Source organism: Bemisia tabaci, chromosome 8 (genome assembly GCF_918797505.1).
Source record: "Bemisia tabaci chromosome 8, PGI_BMITA_v3".
Lineage (NCBI taxonomy): Eukaryota > Metazoa > Arthropoda > Insecta > Hemiptera > Aleyrodidae > Bemisia > Bemisia tabaci.
Window position 1 is genome coordinate 40,265,651 of NC_092800.1, and position 22,261 is coordinate 40,287,911.

The 22,261-nt window shown below is 38.5% G+C and overlaps 2 protein-coding genes across 3 annotated transcripts in view; one reads left to right on the top strand and one right to left on the bottom strand.

Annotated features, from left to right (window-relative positions):
• LOC109038362 (uncharacterized) overlaps positions 1–22,261 on the bottom strand; it is a 378,939-nt gene that overhangs the window by 45,935 nt on the left and 310,743 nt on the right. The gene's annotated exons all lie outside the window — the stretch shown is intronic.
• LOC140225315 (uncharacterized) overlaps positions 1–22,261 on the top strand; it is an 82,119-nt gene that overhangs the window by 17,655 nt on the left and 42,203 nt on the right. The window contains exon 3 of one of the 2 annotated variants that reach the window (XM_072303802.1): positions 11,198–14,371. The exons of the other annotated variant lie outside the window; for it this stretch is intronic. Coding sequence (XP_072159903.1) covers positions 11,198–11,235 — 38 coding nt within the window. The 3' untranslated portion in view covers positions 11,236–14,371. Of the gene's footprint in view, positions 1–11,197; positions 14,372–22,261 lie in introns of those variants that run through there. 2 annotated transcript variants of the gene reach the window in all.

Here is a 22,261-nt window from a genome sequence, read left to right on the forward strand (position 1 = left end):
TTGTCAAATTTTCAAAATTCACAAATTCAGAATGGCGGAAGTAGCCTAAAATATTGTATCGTCGCCTACTAGATCGAATGTTTTGTAACTCGGTATCTAAGGGTATGTTTTGACGTGGAACTTGAATTTTCAGTCCAATCTCCTAACTATGAAAATCGAAGATGACGGACGCAGCCTAATATGCCGTCTCGGCTCCTTTACCATCGATTTTTGGGGGAACTTGGGTGGCATGGGGGGGGGGGTATTTTTTTAACTCGAATTTTCAAAATTCGAAAATCCATTATGAAAAATGTAGTTCGACTATCACGCCAACTTCTATCAGTGAATTTGGTTCCGGTAAACTATGATGGATACCTTTTTTGAGCGTGTCATGAACTAATCATGGATTCATTTTGACTCTCACTGGAAAAAAATCATATAGGATCTTGAGTCCGGACTCAAGAAAAAGTACTCTTGATTCAATTGGATTTTAACTTAAGTCAAGAACCAAGCCTCTTAATTTGAGCGGATTCCCTTTTGATTTAAGCATAAATCTGATTTAATCAAGAGTATTTTTTCTTGTCAATGTTTTCAAGAGTCTGGACTCTAGATCCAATGTGTTTTTTTTCTAGTGCTCTTTAATTTTCCGGGTTCCTATATAAAGGAAAAGTGTAAAAGGGGAAAGAAAACGCTGTCCTGACAATTCATGGGTGAGGTTAAAAAGTCAAATTTTTCAATCCTAGGTCGGCGCGGCCGTTTGTTTTATCAAATCGAGCACGATCGAATAAATCAAAGGGGAATAAAGGATAAGCGGGAAATAATGAGAAAGAAATTACGAGCGAAGGAAAAGGGGAAAAGTTCCGGCGTCCCGGAAAGTTGTTTGACCCGACGCGAATCATCCGTCTCAGTTTGAAAGTTTGCGAGGGCTCGGATTAGAAAAACTCGCCGGGGATCGGGATATTGCGGGGACATTCTATTAATAAGGAAACGGGGATCTGGGGAAATTTCGCATTTACTCACTTAACCGTGAAATAATTCCACAAACAAACGGACAAAGCCAGATTTTACTCGCCCACATCGCCTCGTTCTCCGCTAGGGAGCCTCTCGAGTTCACGGCTTAGAGGACGCTTAAAATGCAATTCTAGTTTCTGGTTATTATAGCAATTTTATTTAAACACTCTTTCTTGTGCTCCTGCCGTGTGCGGCCAAGACTAAGTTAAGATCTCTCATAATTGAATCGTCGTATACATAAGACAGAAGCGAGATTATTCTAAAGTTTAGTCCCCAAGTCTCGGTTGAGAAATAACATGTTTGGGACCAGGGTAGCACGAAACGTAAGAAAGAAATGAAAGATTGGAAATTTCAGTGAAATATTTCATGAAATTTCACGAGGCTGTGAAATATTTCATATTTTCTAGGAGTTAGGGTATGCAACCCGCACTCAAACACACAAAAATAGAAGAAAGTCACAATTTTTTAATTTTGCGAAACGTGAGGGGGCACCGGTATTTTTCAATGTCTTTCATAAATTCTTAGAATTTCATGAAATATTTCACGTGAAATTTCAATATTTTAATTTTTATGAAATTTTGCCACCTTGTTTGGGACCGCCCTCCAGGAGAGTGTCCATAGTGAGTCTTCAACTGAACCACTAGACAAGGTGCGAGTTTTAGCAATATGACGTAAATTTTCTCATCAAATTCACGGAGAACACGATTTTTACACTAAAAATTAGTGCATGGAACTCCTAATTCAAACTTCCCGCTAATAAAAAAAAAAAAAAAAAAAAAAAAAAAAAAAAAAACTGTTACGTAATTGAGTCAAACCGCCTTAGAAATCTACCTTAGATCATAAAAAAAGGTAATTTATTATTTATTTTATCTTCAGCAGAACAGCCGTATATGCTTTGATCTGCAAGTTTGCAAGGTTTTATTTTTAACCACACAGTTCAAGGTTAAAAAATCGGCAGAAAAGGTGCCGTTACCAAAAGACAACAAGAGAAACACTGTTCTCTGATATGATATTGTAGATTTCCCCGTGTTTTGTCAGGGATGAGTCAATTTTTGAGCACTAGCGTACGCTCACAATTCTATTGTTTTGCAAATTGGAAAAATGTTGCTGATTCAGTGAAATCGTTCAGTTCGTTTAAATTCAATTGCTGGATATTTAGAACATTTTGAGTCTGAACGGTTACAATAGTTGTTGCAATTTTTGGTAACGCGCTGGTGTCAAAATCTCGTGGCCTTTATATCCCCACGGGGGAAAAAAATATCACAATCCCAACTATACTCCTGGCTGATTTTGGCGCCAGATGTAAGCGTAGTTGCACCAGTCAGAGGTACGGTGAGTCTGCCGAAAGTGTGGTTGAATCAACCATACATTTGGCTAGTAAAACTACTCTTTTATCAGGGTGTCTAATATTTTTTAATTTTGAAAAATCCTGATAATTTCCTAATTTTTCCTGATATTGTAAAAAAAATTCCTGAATTTTTCATTTTGAAAATTCCTGATATTTTCCTGATTTTTCTCGACTCCTGGCACGGTAGGCAAAAAGCAGTAAGACTTTCTCCGCTGAGGGATTCGCGTATGAAAAATTCCTGATAAAAGGTCCGATTTTTCCGATTTTCCTGATATTTTCCTGATGTTCTCCTAATCGGCCAAATCTCCTGATATTTTCCGATTTTTTCGGTTTTTTCTGATGCTATACACCCTGTTTATGTGGCGCCAAAATCAGCCAGGAGTATAGTTGGGATTGTCATACTTTTTTTTCAGTGTCATCCGTCAAAAATTACGACAACACGAGAGTCCAGCGCAGCCGTGTTCGAATGGTCATTCATTAACTGTCTGGCACCGGTGGTCAAGTTTAATAAAGACGAATCGGAACCAGCCTCTCCAACTCGAGCGAAAATCCACGCCGCACAAACGCGAAACGCGACGGATAAAACGCCGGCAACCGGGAGACCCGCAAGGAATACGCGGCCGTGTGTGGTAGGTTGCGTGCCGGCGGCGCTGAAGGCGCACAATAGAGCCGGATGCTGGACGGGCGGCAAATGAATGAAAAATGACGGCTCGAACCCGGACGAGAGTACAAATACGCAATAAATAATCCGGCCATTGACAGATGTGCTCAGATTGTCCATATTCGAACTATCAGCAAGGGGTTTGTTCGGTGTAAATCGGTGATTTTGTCGTGCGATCTGGCAAACTGGAAGCGCAGGTCCCGCGGTTGAATGAAAGGAGGCCCAGTAGAATAGACGGTGTCAACAACTGCCGAGTGCTGAGCGTCCGATATGGGGGAAAATTTCTTTCTAGAACTTGGGAAAATTCTTCGGTGTCTGAGCCTATGGTATTTTAAAATATCCTCGTTTCCTAAATGAAGGAGCGTGACTTCGTTTCAAGCCTGCTCAATTAACTGCAAAAATTCTATTTTTTACAAAAATGATATGCCTGTGCAATTTCTGGCCAAAATGTTGCTGGCTTTTGCGTGCGATCAGATGAAAAATCGCTGAAATTTTTAGTCACAAAAGTCCGACAGGTTTCTTCCGGGAATTCATTCTGCAAGTAAGAACTTTTCAATATTGAGATACAGTTGCGTCTTTTCGTCTGAGAATCAAGGATGTGTGATTGTAAACGGGAGAAGAGACTAGTCAATCAGATTCAGAGATTTTCACGGAGAATTCTCGGCGGGTGTCCTACAAAAGATGAAACGAGCGGTTTAAAAAAAAAACTGTTCCAATGAAGTGCGTAATATTGCTTCATAATCCAGAAATTTCGTGTCTTGGCCATAAGATAGATTTGAATATAATACCCTCGTAACTATATTTTTTGAAATACAAAGTTGGAAACGCAATATCATCGGTTTCAGCATTTTCTACCGGTTGTTGCCCAAAACTACTCAAGGAACGCGCCTATATGATCCGGTTTCATGGGACATACATTGAATTTTTGTTAAGTTAGGTCTCTTTCCCCTTTGAAGATCACCAATCTGCAATTTATGCTTGCGACTTTTACGAGAATGAAATTGAAGCAAGAAGTTGAATACAATTTTGAATGATCATCGAAACAAAACTTACTGAACACGAACTCGCTCAAAACGTCGAGACATCCTTTATGACACTTACCTGGAACAACATAATAAAGAATAATTAGAAGATATGCAAAATGCATAAACTAGCGGAGGATTAAACTTAAAATCCGCTAAAATATTTAAGACGGTAAGGAATAGTATCTGAAAGACAGAGAGGGAGAAAGAGGGTGTCAATGTATAAAAAACCGGGACTTATCATTCAGTGAAGAAAGAGAGGAACGATTCAGAACTTGGTTAAAGGCATCAGGTGTTGCTATGATATTACGACTAGCTCTTCACTGGGGAAAAAACTTTTCTGGTGACAACCATCGATTTTCAATTGGAAATATCTCTTCATGGTTTATTTTTCGCTGTACAATAATTGTTTATCTCGGGCCGATGGATTCCTGTTGAATGACAAAAACGCATGCACAATCTTAGCGACACCTGCTAGCACTTGGCAAGCTTTGAATTTCTACCGCATTTGAAATAAAACTTATAACATATATATTAGAGTGTTTTTTTTTTTTTTGGGGGGGGGGGGGGATGGGCCTGTTGCATGCAAGAGATACAGCCGTGCGAATAGACTTTTTAGAAGTTAAATGACACGAAAATTACGATGGTCACAAAAAAAAAGGCTGAAATACACTCCTTACTGCGCAATTTGCGTTGTTAGGAACGCGCTTTTTCAAATTTCCCGCGGCTGGGGGCAGTTTTCTAACGGAAACAATTAACGGCAACTCGCGGCTATTTCTGGTCAACTAAATGTGACAACATAACCTTAAAATCGGAGCTCGTGATATCGTGAAATGAAATGTAGAAGGATTGCGTTGGATATTTAAAAGTTGATCGATTTGGTTGCCGCATAAAGCGTATATGGACCACTATAAGAGATCACGTTGGGTTTGTAAACAAACTGAAGGAAAAAATAACAAGCAGTGAACTCCAACACAATGTGTTGATAAGGCGCGTCATTAACTCGCACATATCAACCCCTTTAGTTTTCATTTACAGAGATTTCAAAATAGGCAAACAGCATAAAAAGAGAATTCACGATCCAACACTGCGAGGTCAAAGACGCACCTTGACGAGACCGTGTATTGTGAAAGTAGAAAGCTATTCGATCGAATTTAAGTTTTTTGATCTGCCTCAAGCAAAATCTTATCAGATTCTTGAAGAAAAGTGCTACGGAATAATTTAAGCGAAGAAAGGAAAAATTCTGTCGAACTCCTAGAAGATAAAGTCGATTTAAAGGTATTTTGGGGCTAAAATACCCAAATCACCGGTAGTAAAAATCCCGTTATATTATTGAAAAGAAATTGACTCGATATAAATGCAATTGCATTAAATACGTCTTGATTTTGTTATTTTAAACGTCTTTCCATGCAAAGAAGTTCAACCATGTCGTTGCTTTATTCATTCATGAATTGAAAGTAAGCAATCTACATCCCGAAAATCTACTGATTTGCCGTAAAAAATTGCAGAAACTTGATATACCAGGTCGATGCACCCACTCGTTGAATTTACCAACCAATTTTGTGAGTGCAAATGTGTAAGAATCAATATGCTATAGTCATTTTGGGTGCATTTATTTTTCATGAAACAATAATAATTTCAATCCCGAAAAACCATCAATTTTCCGTATAAAATCGAAAAAAATCAAAATATGTCAACTCCCCGACGTGAAAATTAGATTCTACGTATGTAAAATGTAAATACTTATGTATCGATATGCTGAACAGAACTATGTGTGGACAGTCAGAAGCCCGCGGCAACATTAATTCAACAGAAAAACTGTAAAAATTAGATAGGATTTTAGCCGCTTTGCCCGCCTCTCCTCGCTACTTACAACAAACCGTTCTTATACTCATCTCAAAATTTTTCTCAGAGCTTTGGGTTATTATCAGCTTCCATTTAAACTCCGGTTCGATGGCCGAATCGGCTGCCAAAAAAGCAAGCCACTGTTGAGGGGTTCTATGAGAAATTCGTGATATTATCGGCTCTCAGGAAATCACCCCATGGCTAAAATTGGTGGTATAAATGTTTAAGTGCTTAAAATAATCGTATTCAAGAAACTAAGGAATTAAACTATGGAGTCAATTTCTTTTTAATAATATAACGAATTTACTACCGGTGATTTAGCTATTATAGCCCCAGAATACTTTTAAAGCGCCTTTGCGTTCCAGAATCTCGACGGAATTTTTTTTTTTTTTTTTTTTGCTTAAACGATTCAAGAAACATTGTAGTTAAAAATATAAAGATTTTTCGATTTGGACGTATGAAAAATGTTTAACTCGTTCAGGCACACCGTGTATTGTATGGAGTACTGCTGTTATTCGACCGTTGTCTTCAGGTCAAAATTCTTACAAAGAAGCCCCTTGCAAGAGGCAAATTTTTTGTAATTTCTCCCAGTTTTTTCAGCGTTAGGTATATAAATGAATTGTTTGTCAAATTTTGAGGTCAATTATATTTAATTGTAATTTATACTTTCTTTTTTTCCCCTTCATTTTATTTTTCGTATCGAGGAGTCGAGGTTTTGTTGATTTCTTCGGATTTCGATTACTGTAACTTCTCTTCTATTCGGCCGATTTTTATGAATGAGGTCTCTTTTTATTTGTGTTTTAACGGAGAGTAAGGAAAAAATTGCTAAATACATGCGAAACAATTTTTTTTGAAAATTGGATGAATCCTAGCGTGACGGTGAAATGGTTAATGAAGCGTGAGTAATTGGGGTACGGGTATCGGCCGCGTTGGGACCCAAGGCCCATTGTTCTTCGTGACGCCGACGCAGTGATCAGGAGCGTGGGGACGAGAGGGCTTAGTGGACTCCTGTATGAGCCACGTTTAGCAAATGGTCTAATGAGTCTCGAGGCTCATCACAGATTGCACTTACCACTATCCTGGTGGCCCCGGCTATCAGAGCAAGGAGTACCAACTTTTGAAAAGGATAACAGTGTTGTGGAGATATGTCAAAGCAACGTTGTGAACAAAACGGAGTGAGTGAAATTCTCATTCAAGGAGTGCCGAACTGGTCAGCCATCCTCGAATCAGTTCGCTTGCTTCCGCTTATATATGCATATTTTAAATCAGCGCGCCCCATTCTAAGGTTTTTTTAAAAAAAACCAAGAAACGTAGACTCTTGGTATTCATTACACATAAACTAGCGAGCCCCAGAATGAGAAACAAATTTTAATCATTATTATTGACGGATTAGTAAACTTTTTACACGCTTTGGAAAATCTCAGAAGTTCGCGGTAGTCACTTTTCGGTAAGGAACTAGGGGACTCGGTTATTGTATCGAGGGGGGGGGGGGTCGAAACGATCGCAAAGGCGGTATACTACGTATACGCGCCAACAACAACAACAACGACTCGGTATCTTCCGGAAATCACCGAGCCTGCCGTTTGCTCGTTTCCGGTGATTAGTAAACTGCCCTCAGACGCGGGAGATTTGAAAAAGCGCGTTCCTAACAACGCAAATTGCGCAGTAAGGAGTGTATTTCAGACTTTTTTAATGTGACCATCGTAATTTTCGTGTCATTTAACTTCTGAAAAGTCTGTTCGCGCGGTTGTATCTCTTGCATGCAACAGGCCCATTCAAAGTTTTGGACGCTTTGTTGTGTGTGCTCTGTTAACGAGAAAGTTCTGTTCCTCAAAATTTTTCTCCTTTTCTCTTGCTAAAATTCATCAAAATTATCCCCATCTCGAATTACTCGCTTTAAAAAACTGATCAGGCAAACTAAATATAGTGCTTGCGCCAAACAAGTTACTGGAAGTGATCAAAATTATCAATGTTGATCCGCAAATCCTCAATCACGTTCCTTTTCATCAGTCAAAACGTGTATTTTACTACAATTTTTCAAGCCTACATCCATGTTTCAGCAGCTTGCAAAAAAAGGGTGATGACTGTTGCCCTTTTATAGTTGCCAATAAGGAAATGTCGAGTTCCCAAAATTAAAAGCTTCCTCATGTCGCCAAGAGACCAGCGGAGGGTCTCTTTTCTCTAGTTTTACAATAGAAATCTGTGTTTTACACGCGGGATGGGGTGGGATCTGAGTGGCGACAGGGGGTTTTAGGACACTGAAAAAAAAATCTCGGTGTATTTACTAAGAAAAGGGTAAAATTACCAAGAATTTCGGGTTCTATTTGATCCCAGTTTTTCTTGGTAAAATTACCATTTATGGAATTGGTAATTTCACCGAGAAATCTCGGTAATTTTACTGGACCCCGGTGAAAACGCCAATATTTTTTATCGACTGTGGTAGAATTACCGAGATAAAATGGCAAAACCGGGAATTGATTACCAATAAAAGTGGTATTCTTACCTGGAAAAAACAGTAAAAATACCGGTTTTTAGGTAAGTTTACCAGTCTGCCTCGGTAAAATTACCAATAATTGGTAAAAAAGTGAGATGGTAAATGTACCAACGGACCTTGGTAAAAACGCCGAGAATTTTTTTTCAGTGTACAGACTTCTTGAAAAGTGCGAATTTCAACGCCGGTTTAGCAACGTACCCGCACAGTATGCAAAAGAGCAGCAGATGAAATGAGTGTAGGGAGGGGGTGATCTGAAAAAAGGCAGACGGGAGAGGGGCTATTAAATGAGATTGCCATAATTAGATGGTGCATTAGCTCTCACTCTCAAGTGACATGTTCGGAGCGATCGATCACGGGGACAATAACTAATTACTGCACGGCGGGTGGCATCTGTAAACTTCGTGTTTCCACCGATCGGGTGACTACGGAATAAAACACGCTGCGTCAATACATCGGGTGTGTTGTCAAATCCCTGCTTCGTCGCTTCCTCGACCGAGCTAAATGGGTCCGCACACTAGAGATATACTGCCGTGATAGCCAGTGTTCGAAACTCGCCTTTGAGTTTTAGGAGCCATGTGGCGCATCAAGCCCGATTTTTAGGCCCCATTGAAGATTTTTTAGGGGCCAAATTGACTTTTTGCCTATATATTACGGCACATTTAGTGAAAAGTTAGTAGCAAGATGTTTTCGTAACAGAACTAGTAAGTAGCTGTAACTTGGGGAAGATAAAAACACTAAGAATGAAATCGCGAAGAATAGAAAAAGCAAGCTTTCACTTGTAGTGCTGAAAATTCTGAGTTTTTTCAATTCAAATAGATTTGTTTTTCTTCCTTTATGTGACTTCCTGTGAAAATCCAGATTTTTAGGGGGCAATTTTTAGGGGCCACGCTGGCCCAGAGCCTTCATTTTTTAGGCGCATTTGGCGCGTTGGCGCATGTGTATTTCGAACACTGGTGATAGCGCAGTGAGTAGTAAGGACAAAGTGAAGTTTTGAGGACGGGCTCAGAAACGTCTGACCGGAAAATTGTATTGAGAGAAGCCTCCGTTCTTTCTTAAATTGCCACTAATCATCCGGGGGACTCTCAGAAATCATTCGGATGATTAAAAATCGACCGATTTTATTTTTTCAATTACATAAAAAAGGTATTTTTCATTTTCATGCTAGGCTAGCCTTAGGCAGGACAGCCGTAAGTGCTGTTCTGTGCATACTATTGTGGTTGTGTTTTTGACACACAAGGAATACATTTTCAGGTTATAAATTGGCAGAAGAGGACGGCACTCTACTTGAAAGCACTGTTTGCATTGACATTCGGGAAGAATAATGTCACTTACTGCTGTTTTACCCGGAAGTACGTCATTTTTTGTGCACTTGCGGCTATCTCATATGTCTCGTTTTCATACAATTTGCTGAAATTCATGAATTTTGCTGTTTTTCTATTTCAGGGATTTCATCACAAAGAGATTAGACGAATTTTGAAGGAGACTCGATTTCGAAAATTTGACACTTACTGCTTTACTGCTCTCTTCGCTATCAAGGCAGTATAGCCAGCTGAGTAGACTTCAACTCGACACAGAATTGAGCCCGTCGAGGTTAATGCATAGAGAACACGCCATTTCTGATACCATTGTTCCAATTTCTGGGAGCTCATGCTGTCTATACGCTGGAGAGATGGCGAATCGGGCGATTGGTAAATAAATACTAACATCTATTCCAGGTTTTCATTTCTAACTTCGTGTTGTGTGGATCATTTCTTACACTGTTAAAAATTATACGTCACCCAAACTGGATTAACATGATAACGGGGTTTAACAATCTGTAAACCTCGAAGTTTGTGGGTCATGATAGTTATAAGTAAAACGCACAAGAAAATACACTAAAATATGACGGGAAAACACAGATTTTTGATTAATTAAAAAAAGGATCTCTGATTTGTGTATTCATTCTAGTGATTTTTCTTAAAAATTCGAAAATGTACTGAGCTATCAGATCCCGATTATTTGAAAACTTCAAGATTTGGTAATATTTCACATATCGATCGTTGTAAAGCATTTTGGAAAGCATTTTAAAGCAACGTGATTTCTGTTCGATTTCACATCTGAATTGATTGTAATTAAACAGACACATCTTGAGAGCAATCGACCATGCATGCATCCGATTTTTTAAATCTATCATACATTTCATGAATAATTTCACGAGTTTATCTTTCATTGAAATTTTGCAACACCGGTTGCGGACAGTCCCGTGTTATAGACTGGACAACCGCCAATTAAGTTCAGGGATGATTATTTTTTAGATATTTGGTAATATTTAACATATTGATCATTGTAAAGCATTGTGGGCAGCATTTTAAAGCAACGTGATTGTTGTGCGATTTCACATCTGAATTGATTGTAATTATACAGACACATCTTGAGAGCAGTAGACCATGCAAGCATCCGATTTTTTTAATCTATCAAACATTTCATGGATAATTTCACGATTTGGATTGCATTTTCAAAAAAGGAACCAAGAGCATTCCAATGTTCCTAAGATTGTGTATCTTATTTTCATCTAATAAAATTACTAAAATCATGCAAAAATTAAATTCACCAAGGTTATTTTCGTCTTTAAGTCATAGTTTCTCGGGTGTAAAGATAAAATTAGTTTAGATAATCTGTGCATATTTGCGAGGCAAACAAAGTTGCACAATCTTAGCGATATTGAAATGCGCTCGGCTCCTTTTTGCAAAGTGCAATCCATTTTATCTTTCATTGAAATTTTGCAACACCGGTTGTGGACAGTCCCGCTTTATAGACTGGAAAACCGCCAATTAAGTTCAGGGATGATTTTTTTTTAGATATTTTCGGCCGCGGCGTGGCAGGCATGGCAACCTGAAATCGCACATGACGTACATCCTCCGAAAGACACACAGAGCATCACACGAGCACGTAGCGCGAGGCCGCAACCAACACCAACCGGGCGAACACGGCGAAAAGACAAACACGGTGTTCGGAACGCGAAACATGGCGCTCGCATCATCAGTCAATTCACCGGTGGCAAAAAACCCCCGCTCGACGCCCGCCGTTATTCATCAACGTTCATCATCGCCCCGTGTCATGTTTTTCGTGCCCGATTCCAATTCATTTTTAAGCTTTTTTTTACACGCCGCGCAGTGGGACGCAAGGAGTCGAACAGGATGTGAAAACTTTAAAATTCACTAATGGACCACTAGACAAGGTACGAATTTAAGCGATCTGATACATGTTTCTTCACCCAAATTTCACGTAAAACATGATGCACACGACGAAAATTACTGAAACCAACTCCTAACGAAGATATTAACGTTTTTATTTCACATTGGTTACGAGGAATTTGAACTGCCCGCTTACAAGAAACTCAAAGCTCTACGTGAGTCAAATCGCGCACTACAACGGTTTCAGCAAGCTTCTCAATCGAGTAGTGTTCATGTCCCACCATGTGTTGTTCAAACTATGAGCAATTTGCTATAGCTGAGCCAAAGTGTCAAGATTGAGGTTGCCAGATTTGTATATCGTAGAGACTGTCATGATAACGTTTGGCGCGCGATGTGAATCACGTAGAGCATTGAGTTTTCATGAGCGGGTGGTTTGAATTCAGGCATTAAGAATCATTAAATATCTTCGTAAGGAGTTAATTTCGGTAATTTTCGTTGTGTGCATCGTGTTTAACGTAAAATTTTGATTAAGAAACATGTATCAGAATGCTGAAATTCGTACCTTGTCTAGTGGTCCTTTGAAACGTAGACGTTTAAAAGTGGTTCCATTGGGTTTCTCGTTAAGTTTACATAAAAAAGCACCCCTTAGAGTTTATGATACGACCCTGGGAAAAAACTTCGGTCATATGAACCGAATCTACGGTGTTCAATATCGGTCGAATTGTTCGGTTCATGCGACCGCTCACTCGGTTCTGGGAACCATATCTTCGGTTCGTGCAACCGAGCTTTGTCGTTAGTTTTTTCGGTTTGAATGTTGGTTTGCATGAGGCGAGGATGTCGTTCTCAAAACCGAAAGAGTGGTTACATGAACCGAGCAATACGGCTGATATTGAACCCTGTGCATTCGGTTCATATGACCGAAGTTTTTTCGCAGCGGAGGAGTAAAAATCAAAATTTGTAGTATTACTATAAAATTTGTGTAAGAACAAGGATGTGGTCGGAGCATGTTGACCTAATAGATGAAGAGGGACGAGCTAAAATTTCTAAGACCGGACAACCCTTTTGGGTTCGTCCTGGACGACCGCCTAAGAAATGGGTAGAAAGCCGGCTCTCCTCTCCTAAGGATGATTGAATTGTTGCTGTTTTTATTAATTTGACGAGTCCTTTTAGTTTAATGATTTTTGCTTTTTATAATATTTATACGATTTGATTTAATGAGCTTGTCACTAGATGGTCCTAGATGGTCTGACATAAAAGTCTATGCCCTAGTCACTCGTAGAGGAAGAAAAATATTAAGAAGAGGACTCAATAATGTCATGCGCAACCTCACTGTGCGCCGCCGTGTATTCAGTTGTTGCATCTTTTATTTTTAAATTTCGCACTGTCTCTATATGTAATGTTTTTTTCATTATCATGGCGTGAACTAGTTTTCCGTTCCGCACGAATTCGAGTTTTCATTATTCATGGATAAAATGGACGCAATTATGCGAGGTGAATCTATGTCGTCACTTTTTTGTCGAAAAGACGCACAAATATTTTCTTGTGAACCTCAAAAACCATGGATCCATACGGATACCGGGGCTCATCCCAAAAGATGTTACGTCAGATTAGTTACGGAACCTCACAGTATACGGCAAACGGGACTTTGGTGCCAAAAAACTAGGAACTAGATTTTTTGCGCAAAAGTTGAAAGAGGTGTCAAACCTACATTTCACCCAAAAAACGCCCAAAAATGTCAAACTAATAACCCAAAGTTGTGACAACTTGAGGCTTGTATGTCGGAAAATGAGGTTACGAGCGAAAGCTCGTCAAAATTTCAACCTGTCATGCTCGGGGTCTGACGTATTGTTTTGGAGTGCACCTTTACGCTTGACTCTAGCACAAAAATGAGACCAAAATTTAGCAAGTAACTTTTTGAAAAATATTGTGGAATGCTTCCATAGATAATTAAAATTCCAAATTTTATAACGAGGGTGACAGAGGTCAGTCTCAGGAAAAATTTGAAATAGATGATATGTATTAAAATGCAAGTGCCAAAAAACGCATTTCTGCTGATTAGACTGTTTTTACCGCATTTAAAACAAATACTTCCCTCTGCAGATTTCGATTGTTTGCTGCTGTGGGTTTAAATATTAGAGCCTAACACACAGCGGAGCGGCTTGCTGCCGGCACTAAATGCGCACTGGCGCCTACAAACCTAAGTGGAAACTTCACGCATTGCGCAATGCTTGAAGTATCCACTTAGGTTTGTAGGCGCCAATGCGCTGGCCTGTCGGTCTCCCGCCTCGCCGCCGCAGCATACCACGGCGCCTCAAGCAACTGTTTCACAACAGATGTGTTGCGCAGTATCATACGAAATTGAAGGCGCTAGAACATGTTAAGAATGACAGTCATCTTTTAAGAGTGCGGAGCTTTCCTCTCAAAATGAATCAAGATACTAAGGCACAAAAAGAGAGCGGCCGCCCAAAAATTCACCAAGTCCTAGCATCCGGTATTAATAATGTTTAGTATAATTTTTGGATTTCATTAGTGAAAAAAGTGAGAAACAAAATCAATGCTATTTTCACCTGATCATATATGATGGACAGTTTGTTGACTGTAGATCGTAGTGTATGTATGACTGATATTAATCCAAAATTGCATCGATTGTTATCCTTGAAGAGTTTATTTTCCAATTTGATTAATAACCAAAGAAACTTCGTTGTAAAAAGCAGCAGGGGCTTCTCTCAGGCATATTGTGGAGATAAGTGCATACATTTATGGCTGCTAAAACCAAACGTGATTCCTTTTATTCTCTCCATGGTGCATCACTTTTCAGGAAAAGTGATCTTTTAAGAAAGCCGGATTTTTCAGACAAAATCAAACTGATGGAGAATTTGGAAGTGTAACAACCGGAGGTGACGACAAAATCTGTGAGAAATTAAAGTCACCTGCTCCCTTCTAACTTGATGGACCGGTCATTTAAAATCGAGTACTGAACGAGAAAATGGAGTCTACTAATCAGTTCACCTTCTTAAATTGACAATGCGCCGGAATTTCTTGAAAAATCTACACTTCAACGGTTAGAGTAGACGAGAGCTAAACTGCCTGAGCTGACAAAGGATGAAAAAAGAAACCCACTTTGCATTTCATTAGCGTGCTCTCGCCTTCCTTGAACACGGAAAGCATGGAAAAATTACGTGTATATGACACTATTCAAGGCGGAGACGACCAGGCAAGGCCCTTTTGACGTGAAAAAAGCGGGGGAGTTGTTCGGATTGTGCTAGACTCCTCCGCGACTATGCCGTGCGCCGTACTAAGGAAGAACGTCGTATGTGCCGTTGGACGGTGCCAAATTTACTCCCGTAAATTACGATTTTTTTTCTTTGGAAACTTAAATATATTTTTGTTTCAATTTTTTAGATAATTTTATGCGCAATTTTATCTACAGTAACTGAAAATTGTATGGATAATTGAATCAGTGAGTTCGAAAACACACCGACTCGGGTTTTTTTCGATTTTCACTTTTTTACGGTTTAGTAACACTTATGGATAGAAGCATCTGCACGCAAAAGGAAATTTCAAAATTGCAATTGGAAGTGCTCAAAACAGCGACGGGAAAAGGGAAGAAGCGAAGTATTTCATTGGACATACCAATTTTTGGCTATTTCAAGGGAAACGGGTGACCATCCGATTTTATGGTTTTCTTTTTTCGGTTCAGTATACCTTGTACCAACAAGTTATATAAATATTCAAGCGTTATTCAGGTAGAAAAATATGAATTTTTCAGGGCAGACTATGAAAAATCAGTATCTGAAAGTCGGTGAGAACGAAAACACACCAACTAGGAAATTTTTAAACGCTTAATTCTCTGTCATCAAACATGGTGCATTGATTTTAACTTTGTGCTTTACAAAGTCTCTAAGTACTTGTCCTTTGGCACCAAAAATGTTTTTTCTTAAACTAACTTTTTCGCCCGCTGCGCAGTTTTAGGCGTTTCCTGAACAATTTTTTTTTCCGAGTTTGTGTGTTTTCAAACTCACCGATTCAATTATGAATAGCTATCGTGAAAAATATATATTTTATTGGGAGGAATTTGGCAACTTTCGAATGTTCATACGGCGTTTTTCCTGAGGACGGCAGCAACTCCTCCGCGACTATGGTTGCGCGGTCGCCGGGCCGCAGCTTGATTAATGTGCGCCATTATAACCTCCGCACTTCTGACGACAAGAATTACTCTTTCATTAATCTCCACCTCGTTTATTCTATTTTATTTAGGGCAGTTCATTTTTGTAACGCCGAGCATCAATAGACCGCGTTAGCTCGAATCGCTCCGCTCCCAAGATTCGCGGATTAGGATTCCTCCTCCGAGGAGTCTAGTTAAATCGCCTTCAAAATGCCAGGTAGGCATCAAGCTCTGCATGCGAGTAGTGAAGGTCACCTACTTGAGGTTTCAATGAATCGCTATGCGTCAATAGATCACGTGAGCTCGAATCGCTCTGCTCCTAAGAATAGCGGATTAGGATTCCTCGGAGGAGGAGTCTAGTCAAATCGCCTTCAAAACGTCAGGTAGGCACCACGCTCTGCACGCGAGTAGTGAGAGTCGCATATATGAGGTTTCAATGAATCGCTAAGCGTCAATATACTGCTATTAGTGTGAGATGCTGCATCATGATGAATCGAAGATTAGAATTCCCCTATTGTAGAGACTAGCCAGAGAAAATCCAAACGGAAACCATATTTAAAAGTATGCGGGCTATCAAGAGAGATACTTCTCCTTAATACGCTCCTCGGAGGCGTCTGGTTAGATCGCCTTCAAAACGCCAGGTAGGCATCAAACTCCGCACGCGAGTAGTTAGAGTCACCTATATTATATGAGGTTTCAATGAATCGCAAAGCGTCAATGGACTGCGATTAGTGTGAGATGCTGCATCATGACGGATCGAAGATTAGAATTCCCCTATTGCAGAAACTAGCCAGAGAAGATCCAAACGGAAACCATATTTAAAAGTATGCGGGCTATCAAGAGAGATACTTCTCCCTAATACGCTATCCCCTTTAATTAGCGAAAAGCACTTTTGTAGGAGGGAATGGAGGATTGGTGGAGGGGGGTCACGTGAACCGCTTTTAAATCTTTTACTCCGAACATTTCCGGGTCGGACGATCTTAAGTCTAATTTATGAGCGTCATAAAACGTAATTAAGTAGGTAGCTAAGGGCTAAGTGTGCTCATTAAATTTATTGAATAAGTTTCCTAAAAGAAGAGGACTCGTTGCAACCCATTATACCTGTAAAAATCCCCGATTCCATAAACGAAGGCCGAGTTCCGAAATTATTTATTTCATTCGATAAAGTTGCATTGTTATCATTATATTCATTGTGATTAAATTGTTCTAAATATTATGGATGACATTAGGTTGCTGTAATGTCCTTTACGTATTTTCCATGTATGATGCAAAGCAGATTATTGGATTTAATTTTGCAATTGGACGTATTTCTGCCAAACGAAACTATGTTCATTAAGACATGAGCCCTGAGACCCATAAGAATATATGCATAACAGGGCTCATGTCATAGTGTATAAAGTTCCGTTTAGCAGAAATACGTCCAATTAGAAACTGCGGTCACTGGCTCTGTTCAAAAACAAAGTATGGAACCCCTGGTTCCCCCGTATACTTATGAAGTTTTACGAATGCGAGATGGAATCAGTATTTCCTAATTGCAAAATGTAGTCCAATTGGACGTATTTCTGCCAAACGGAACTATGTGCATTAAGACGTGAGCCCTGAGACCCATAAGAATGTATGCATAACAGGGCTCACGTCATTATGCACATAGTTCTGTTTCGTAGAAATACGTCCAATTGTTCTTAGTAACTTAGTGCCCACCATTCTGCACCCTTATTACAGACCTGATAGCCAAGTTTGGGCAGACGCGCACCTTTGATTATGGTATTTTAAGTTAGTGCCGTATTCTTAAGCGTTCCTCAATTAGCTCCTTTTCACATGACTTGCTTTATTAGGTTTCAAGACATTCCGTCCATGATTTTTTGCACGCGTACCTGTTTTGACCAGTAGTTAACGTCCAGTAATAAGCAACAGTGACTTCCCTAGTAGCATGATTCACTTTCCCCTTCCTGACAAACGTATAAGGAATTAATACCGGTTATATAAGCACCATTTTAACTAAAGTTTTTATATCGTGTATATAAGTTTTATATAAAATGCCCATGAAAATAATTATTCATATTTTCAGAAGATAACGTTTATATAAAATTTATATAATTCAGGAAGGGTTTTTATAAATTTTCTTTATACGCATAGTATCCTTTTGCTTAATTTGCTTAATATAACTGTTATATAAATGACCTGAATGACTTTAACGTAAACCTATCTCATTTTCATGAATGATGATGATGATCTCATTTCAATGAACACCCTCGACTCACAGACTGCGTGGGATAGGTATTATTAGAGGTATTAGTGGCTCCGAGACGAGTTAAAAGGGGATATTTCGGCACACAATCCGAGGAGCCCTGTTACCTCAGTTGGTAGCGTGTCTGGCTCATAACCCTGCCCAGTTAGACAGCAATATTTTAAAAATATTTTAAAAATATTGAAATTTAATATATTTTTAAAATGTTTTCATGTATTTTTAAAATATTTTCAAAAGTACTTTTGAAATACAATCAATGAATATTTTTAAAACATTTTAAAAATATATTAAATTAAAATTTTTAAAATAATATTTTATAATATTTTTAAAGTATATCATAATTATTTTTGTTAATATTTTAAAAATATTATTAAATATTATTTTAAAAATTTTAATTTTTTTTAAAATGTTTAAATTAATATTATAAAAATTTAAAAGAAAAAAGGAAATGATGATAATAATAAATAAATAACATAAATACATCGACATAAATTCAAACTAGAAAAAGGCCCAAATAATTAAAACTGGAAAAAGACGCAATTATAAAGTTTAAAAAAATAGAGAGAGAGAGAGTTAAAAAAATGAGAGTTAAAAAAAATAGAGAGAGTTAGAAAAATGATAGTTAAAAAACATGATAGTTAAAAAAAAGAGAGAGCTAAAAAATTGAGAGAGAGTTTAAAAAAAATGAAAATGAAAAAATTACATCATGAAATAAAAAACAATAAATAAATAAATAAATAATTAATAATAAAGTCTGGTAAAATATTATAAGAATCCGTCAATAAACAAACATATTACGGACTCAGAGGCCTGCGATAGTTAAGAGATTGAATTTAGGGGCCCATCCATATCAAGCCTGGCTGGTCTGGTGGTAAAGTACTGGACTTCGGATTGCAACTCCATCCCGAGGCGTGGGTGCTAATCCCGACTAGGACGCCGCGGATTTAAGGTAGGTCACAACTCTACGATGATCCACCACCTGGTAGTAACGCATATGAAAACTTGCACACTTCATAACTAGAGTGCGCTACCAGCCAGGAAGAATAATGAAAATTCATTTTATACACTGTTTGAATTTGGTTATATAACTTTTATACTAAGGGTTACATAAAAAGCTTATTTATAATGTAAACTTTTAACTAAAAAACTTTACATCCATTACATAAACAATGAATATTCTTTAGCTTGTGGTTATTTACAGTTTATACTTTTAAAAACAAATTTTTTATATAACTCTGCTACTAGGGTTGGTTCAAGCATTACATTTTAGTCCGTACGTAAAATTATACTGACCAAATCGAAATGAGAAGATTGAGGTAGAAACAGGTGTTGTTATGGTAACTCATTTTTAAATGAAATTTTATTTTCACCTTTTGATTCATATTTTCAAATTGTCGTTGGTGAATATTTGGTTTTATTTCTATCCTTAAAATTTTCCATATAAAATATACCGTTTATATTCTTTTTTTTAATTATTATTTTAAATGAAAATATGACTTCATTTTAAAAACATTTACATTTTTAAAACGTGGCAAATATTTGTAAAACCTTTTTCAAGCTATGTCACTGATATAAAAATAAATAATAATCAATTAATATCAATGAGCTATGGTTGTGTTGAAAAAAAAAAAAACTGTACAAAAATGAATACAAGAACAGGAAATAAACCAAGAATAACGCAATCTTTGGTTTTATCCCATTTGCACACCGATCTTTTACAGTCATATACGTCCAATTTTGAGCGTTCAGACCACGCTGTAGCACAGTAAAAGCACAAAATATGTAAAAAAAAAATAAAGTGTTTTGGAAATCATTCAAGTTGACGCGGGAACTTCATAATTACGAAGTACACATCATATATTCCTTAAATACATTTTTTTTTTTTTCATCATTTTAAATGAGAATAACCCATGCAGAGCGTGCAAACATTTCAACATAATGAGTTGAAAAACGCTGACTCCGCGAGTTTAAATATTAGAGCCTAACTCACAGCGGAGCGGCATGCTGCCGGCGCGAAGAGCGCACTGGCGCCTTCAAACCTAAGTGGAAACTTCACGCGTTGCGCAACGATTGAAGTATCCAGTTAGGTTTGTAGGCGCCAATGCCCTGGCCAGCCGCCCGCCGCGCCGCAGGCCGCAGCGTGCCACGGCGTCTCAAGCAACTATTTCACAACAGAGGTGTTGCACAGTATCATACGAAATTGAAAGCACTTCAACATATTAAGAATGACAGGCAACTTTTAAGAGTGCGGAGCTTTCCTCGCAAAATAAATCAAGATACTAAAAAAAAAGAACGCATAAAAAGAAAGCGGTCGTCCAAAAACTCTTTAAGTCCAAGCATCCGTAATTAATAACGTTAAGCATAATTTTTGGACTTCGGTAGAGAAAAAAGTGAGAAACAAAAACAACGCTATTTTCACTTGATCATATATGATAGCCAGTTTGTTAAAAGTGATCGTAGTGTATGTATGACTAATATAGCTCATCTATATATGACTTAAACATTTCGGGGTGAGTTCTAGAGACATTCTTGTCAGGAGACTTTCTGTAAATTAGTTGGGTTGAATCACATTTGCTAAACCTATTTCTTAACACGTTTTTCATAAGACGTTAATGGGTGAATCTAAATTTTCTAAACATAAATTACACTGTAACAAAGATAACAGTGCCGAGTTTTTAAAGTGCCGACGCACAGTGGATCGAGTCAATCAGAGAAGTCGGACGTAAAAGTTTTGACTGAAACTGCAAATTTTGATGTTTATTTCGTCACATTCTACTTTTCGAGGAATGCGTTCCGCAGGAAATTTCACGAAAAAACCAATGGCACCACTTTTAGAACCTCAAAGTTGTGTATAAACGGATTTATAAGCGTTTAAAGTTTCCAAATTTTGTCCGATCTCTCCTATTGGCTCGATCCACCGTGCGGTGGCTGAAGTCAAGAAATGCGAATCCAACGGACTAGCCATCGATTTAAGCATCGCTGAACTTGTGAACTTGCCACGGACGACGTTCGTTGTGGCCGTCAATGCAACAATATCCGATGAAAATACGAGAGAATTTTTCCTGCTCGCCGAAACATGGCGACGACGCTTCTGGTGGAACGAATCGCGACGGATTAACTGCTGATTAATCGCTCCTTTACTTTCCTCCAGCCCCTCCCCCAATCCGTCGCCCCCCTGCCCCGAGGGCCGAGGGGTCTTGAATATTTCCCCGGCACCGGGTGAGGGTCAGTCCATTCTCTGCGGGTTTGAAAAGTTTCGGCACACGTGTGCTTGAATAATTGAGCTCCTTTTTTCTCCGCCGCTATCGTATCTTGACCGGAAAAGCGCTGCGTTTCGAAAAAAAAGCGGTTGCTCCAACCCTTTAAGTCGCGATGTTCCGAACGATGGTTTTAATTTTTTCAGACACCGTCGTGCCAGTTTTTATGTAAAATGTTGTTTTTTTTCAATGGTCGAAAAATCTAACAATGGATTGCTGAGAAAATTTACAAATTTTCTTGGTAGTATTTTCGAGAGAACGAATTTTTTCCTTTCCCATCTCTTCATGAAAAAATAAAAGACTCAAGCAGAATTAGGGTCGTTCGAGGTCAAATCTAAAGCCAAATCTAATATATTGATAGTGGAGCATAGAAAAGTGTTACTCGACAATGTAGGGACATGGATGCATTTAACACGGAGAGTCGTTTACCTTTTCTTGTTGCGTTTGGTAATGAATCATCATCAGGCGAATCTGAGCGTTGACATTCGAAAGTACACGGTTAAAAATGTTCGTACACTGTGTTAATTTGTGTACTTATCTTTGTGTCGATCGACTCAAATGACTCGGTTGCTCAACACAATTTTGTGTTAAATCGACCTATAACGTACGTTACTCCAAGACATCGGATCATTAAGAAATCGTCCTGCCGACTTTAGGTTCTCTTCTTTTCCTCCCTGTACTCGGAGGTTAATTGCGACTTGCGGATGGTTAGCGCACTGGATTTACCTCCGATGCGATCCAGTGTGGAACCTGGCTGCTCATTTTTAACAAGGTCGCCGATTTTCAACACAAAGATTTGGTCACCTTAACCATGAGATTTACTTGATACACACAAAACACAACCAACAGCTTGTGTTACTTCGTGTTTTACTTCCCATCCTATAACATAATATTTTTGTTACTTATTCTAACTATGTTACTGTTACATCCGCCTAAAATACCTGCGGGCTGATGATTGGAATTGATGGATTAAGCTATAGATAAACAATAAGACAAACAGAAATGGAGGGATCCTATTGGTGGAAATGTATGGTTGTAATGACAAAAGAGGTAGGTAA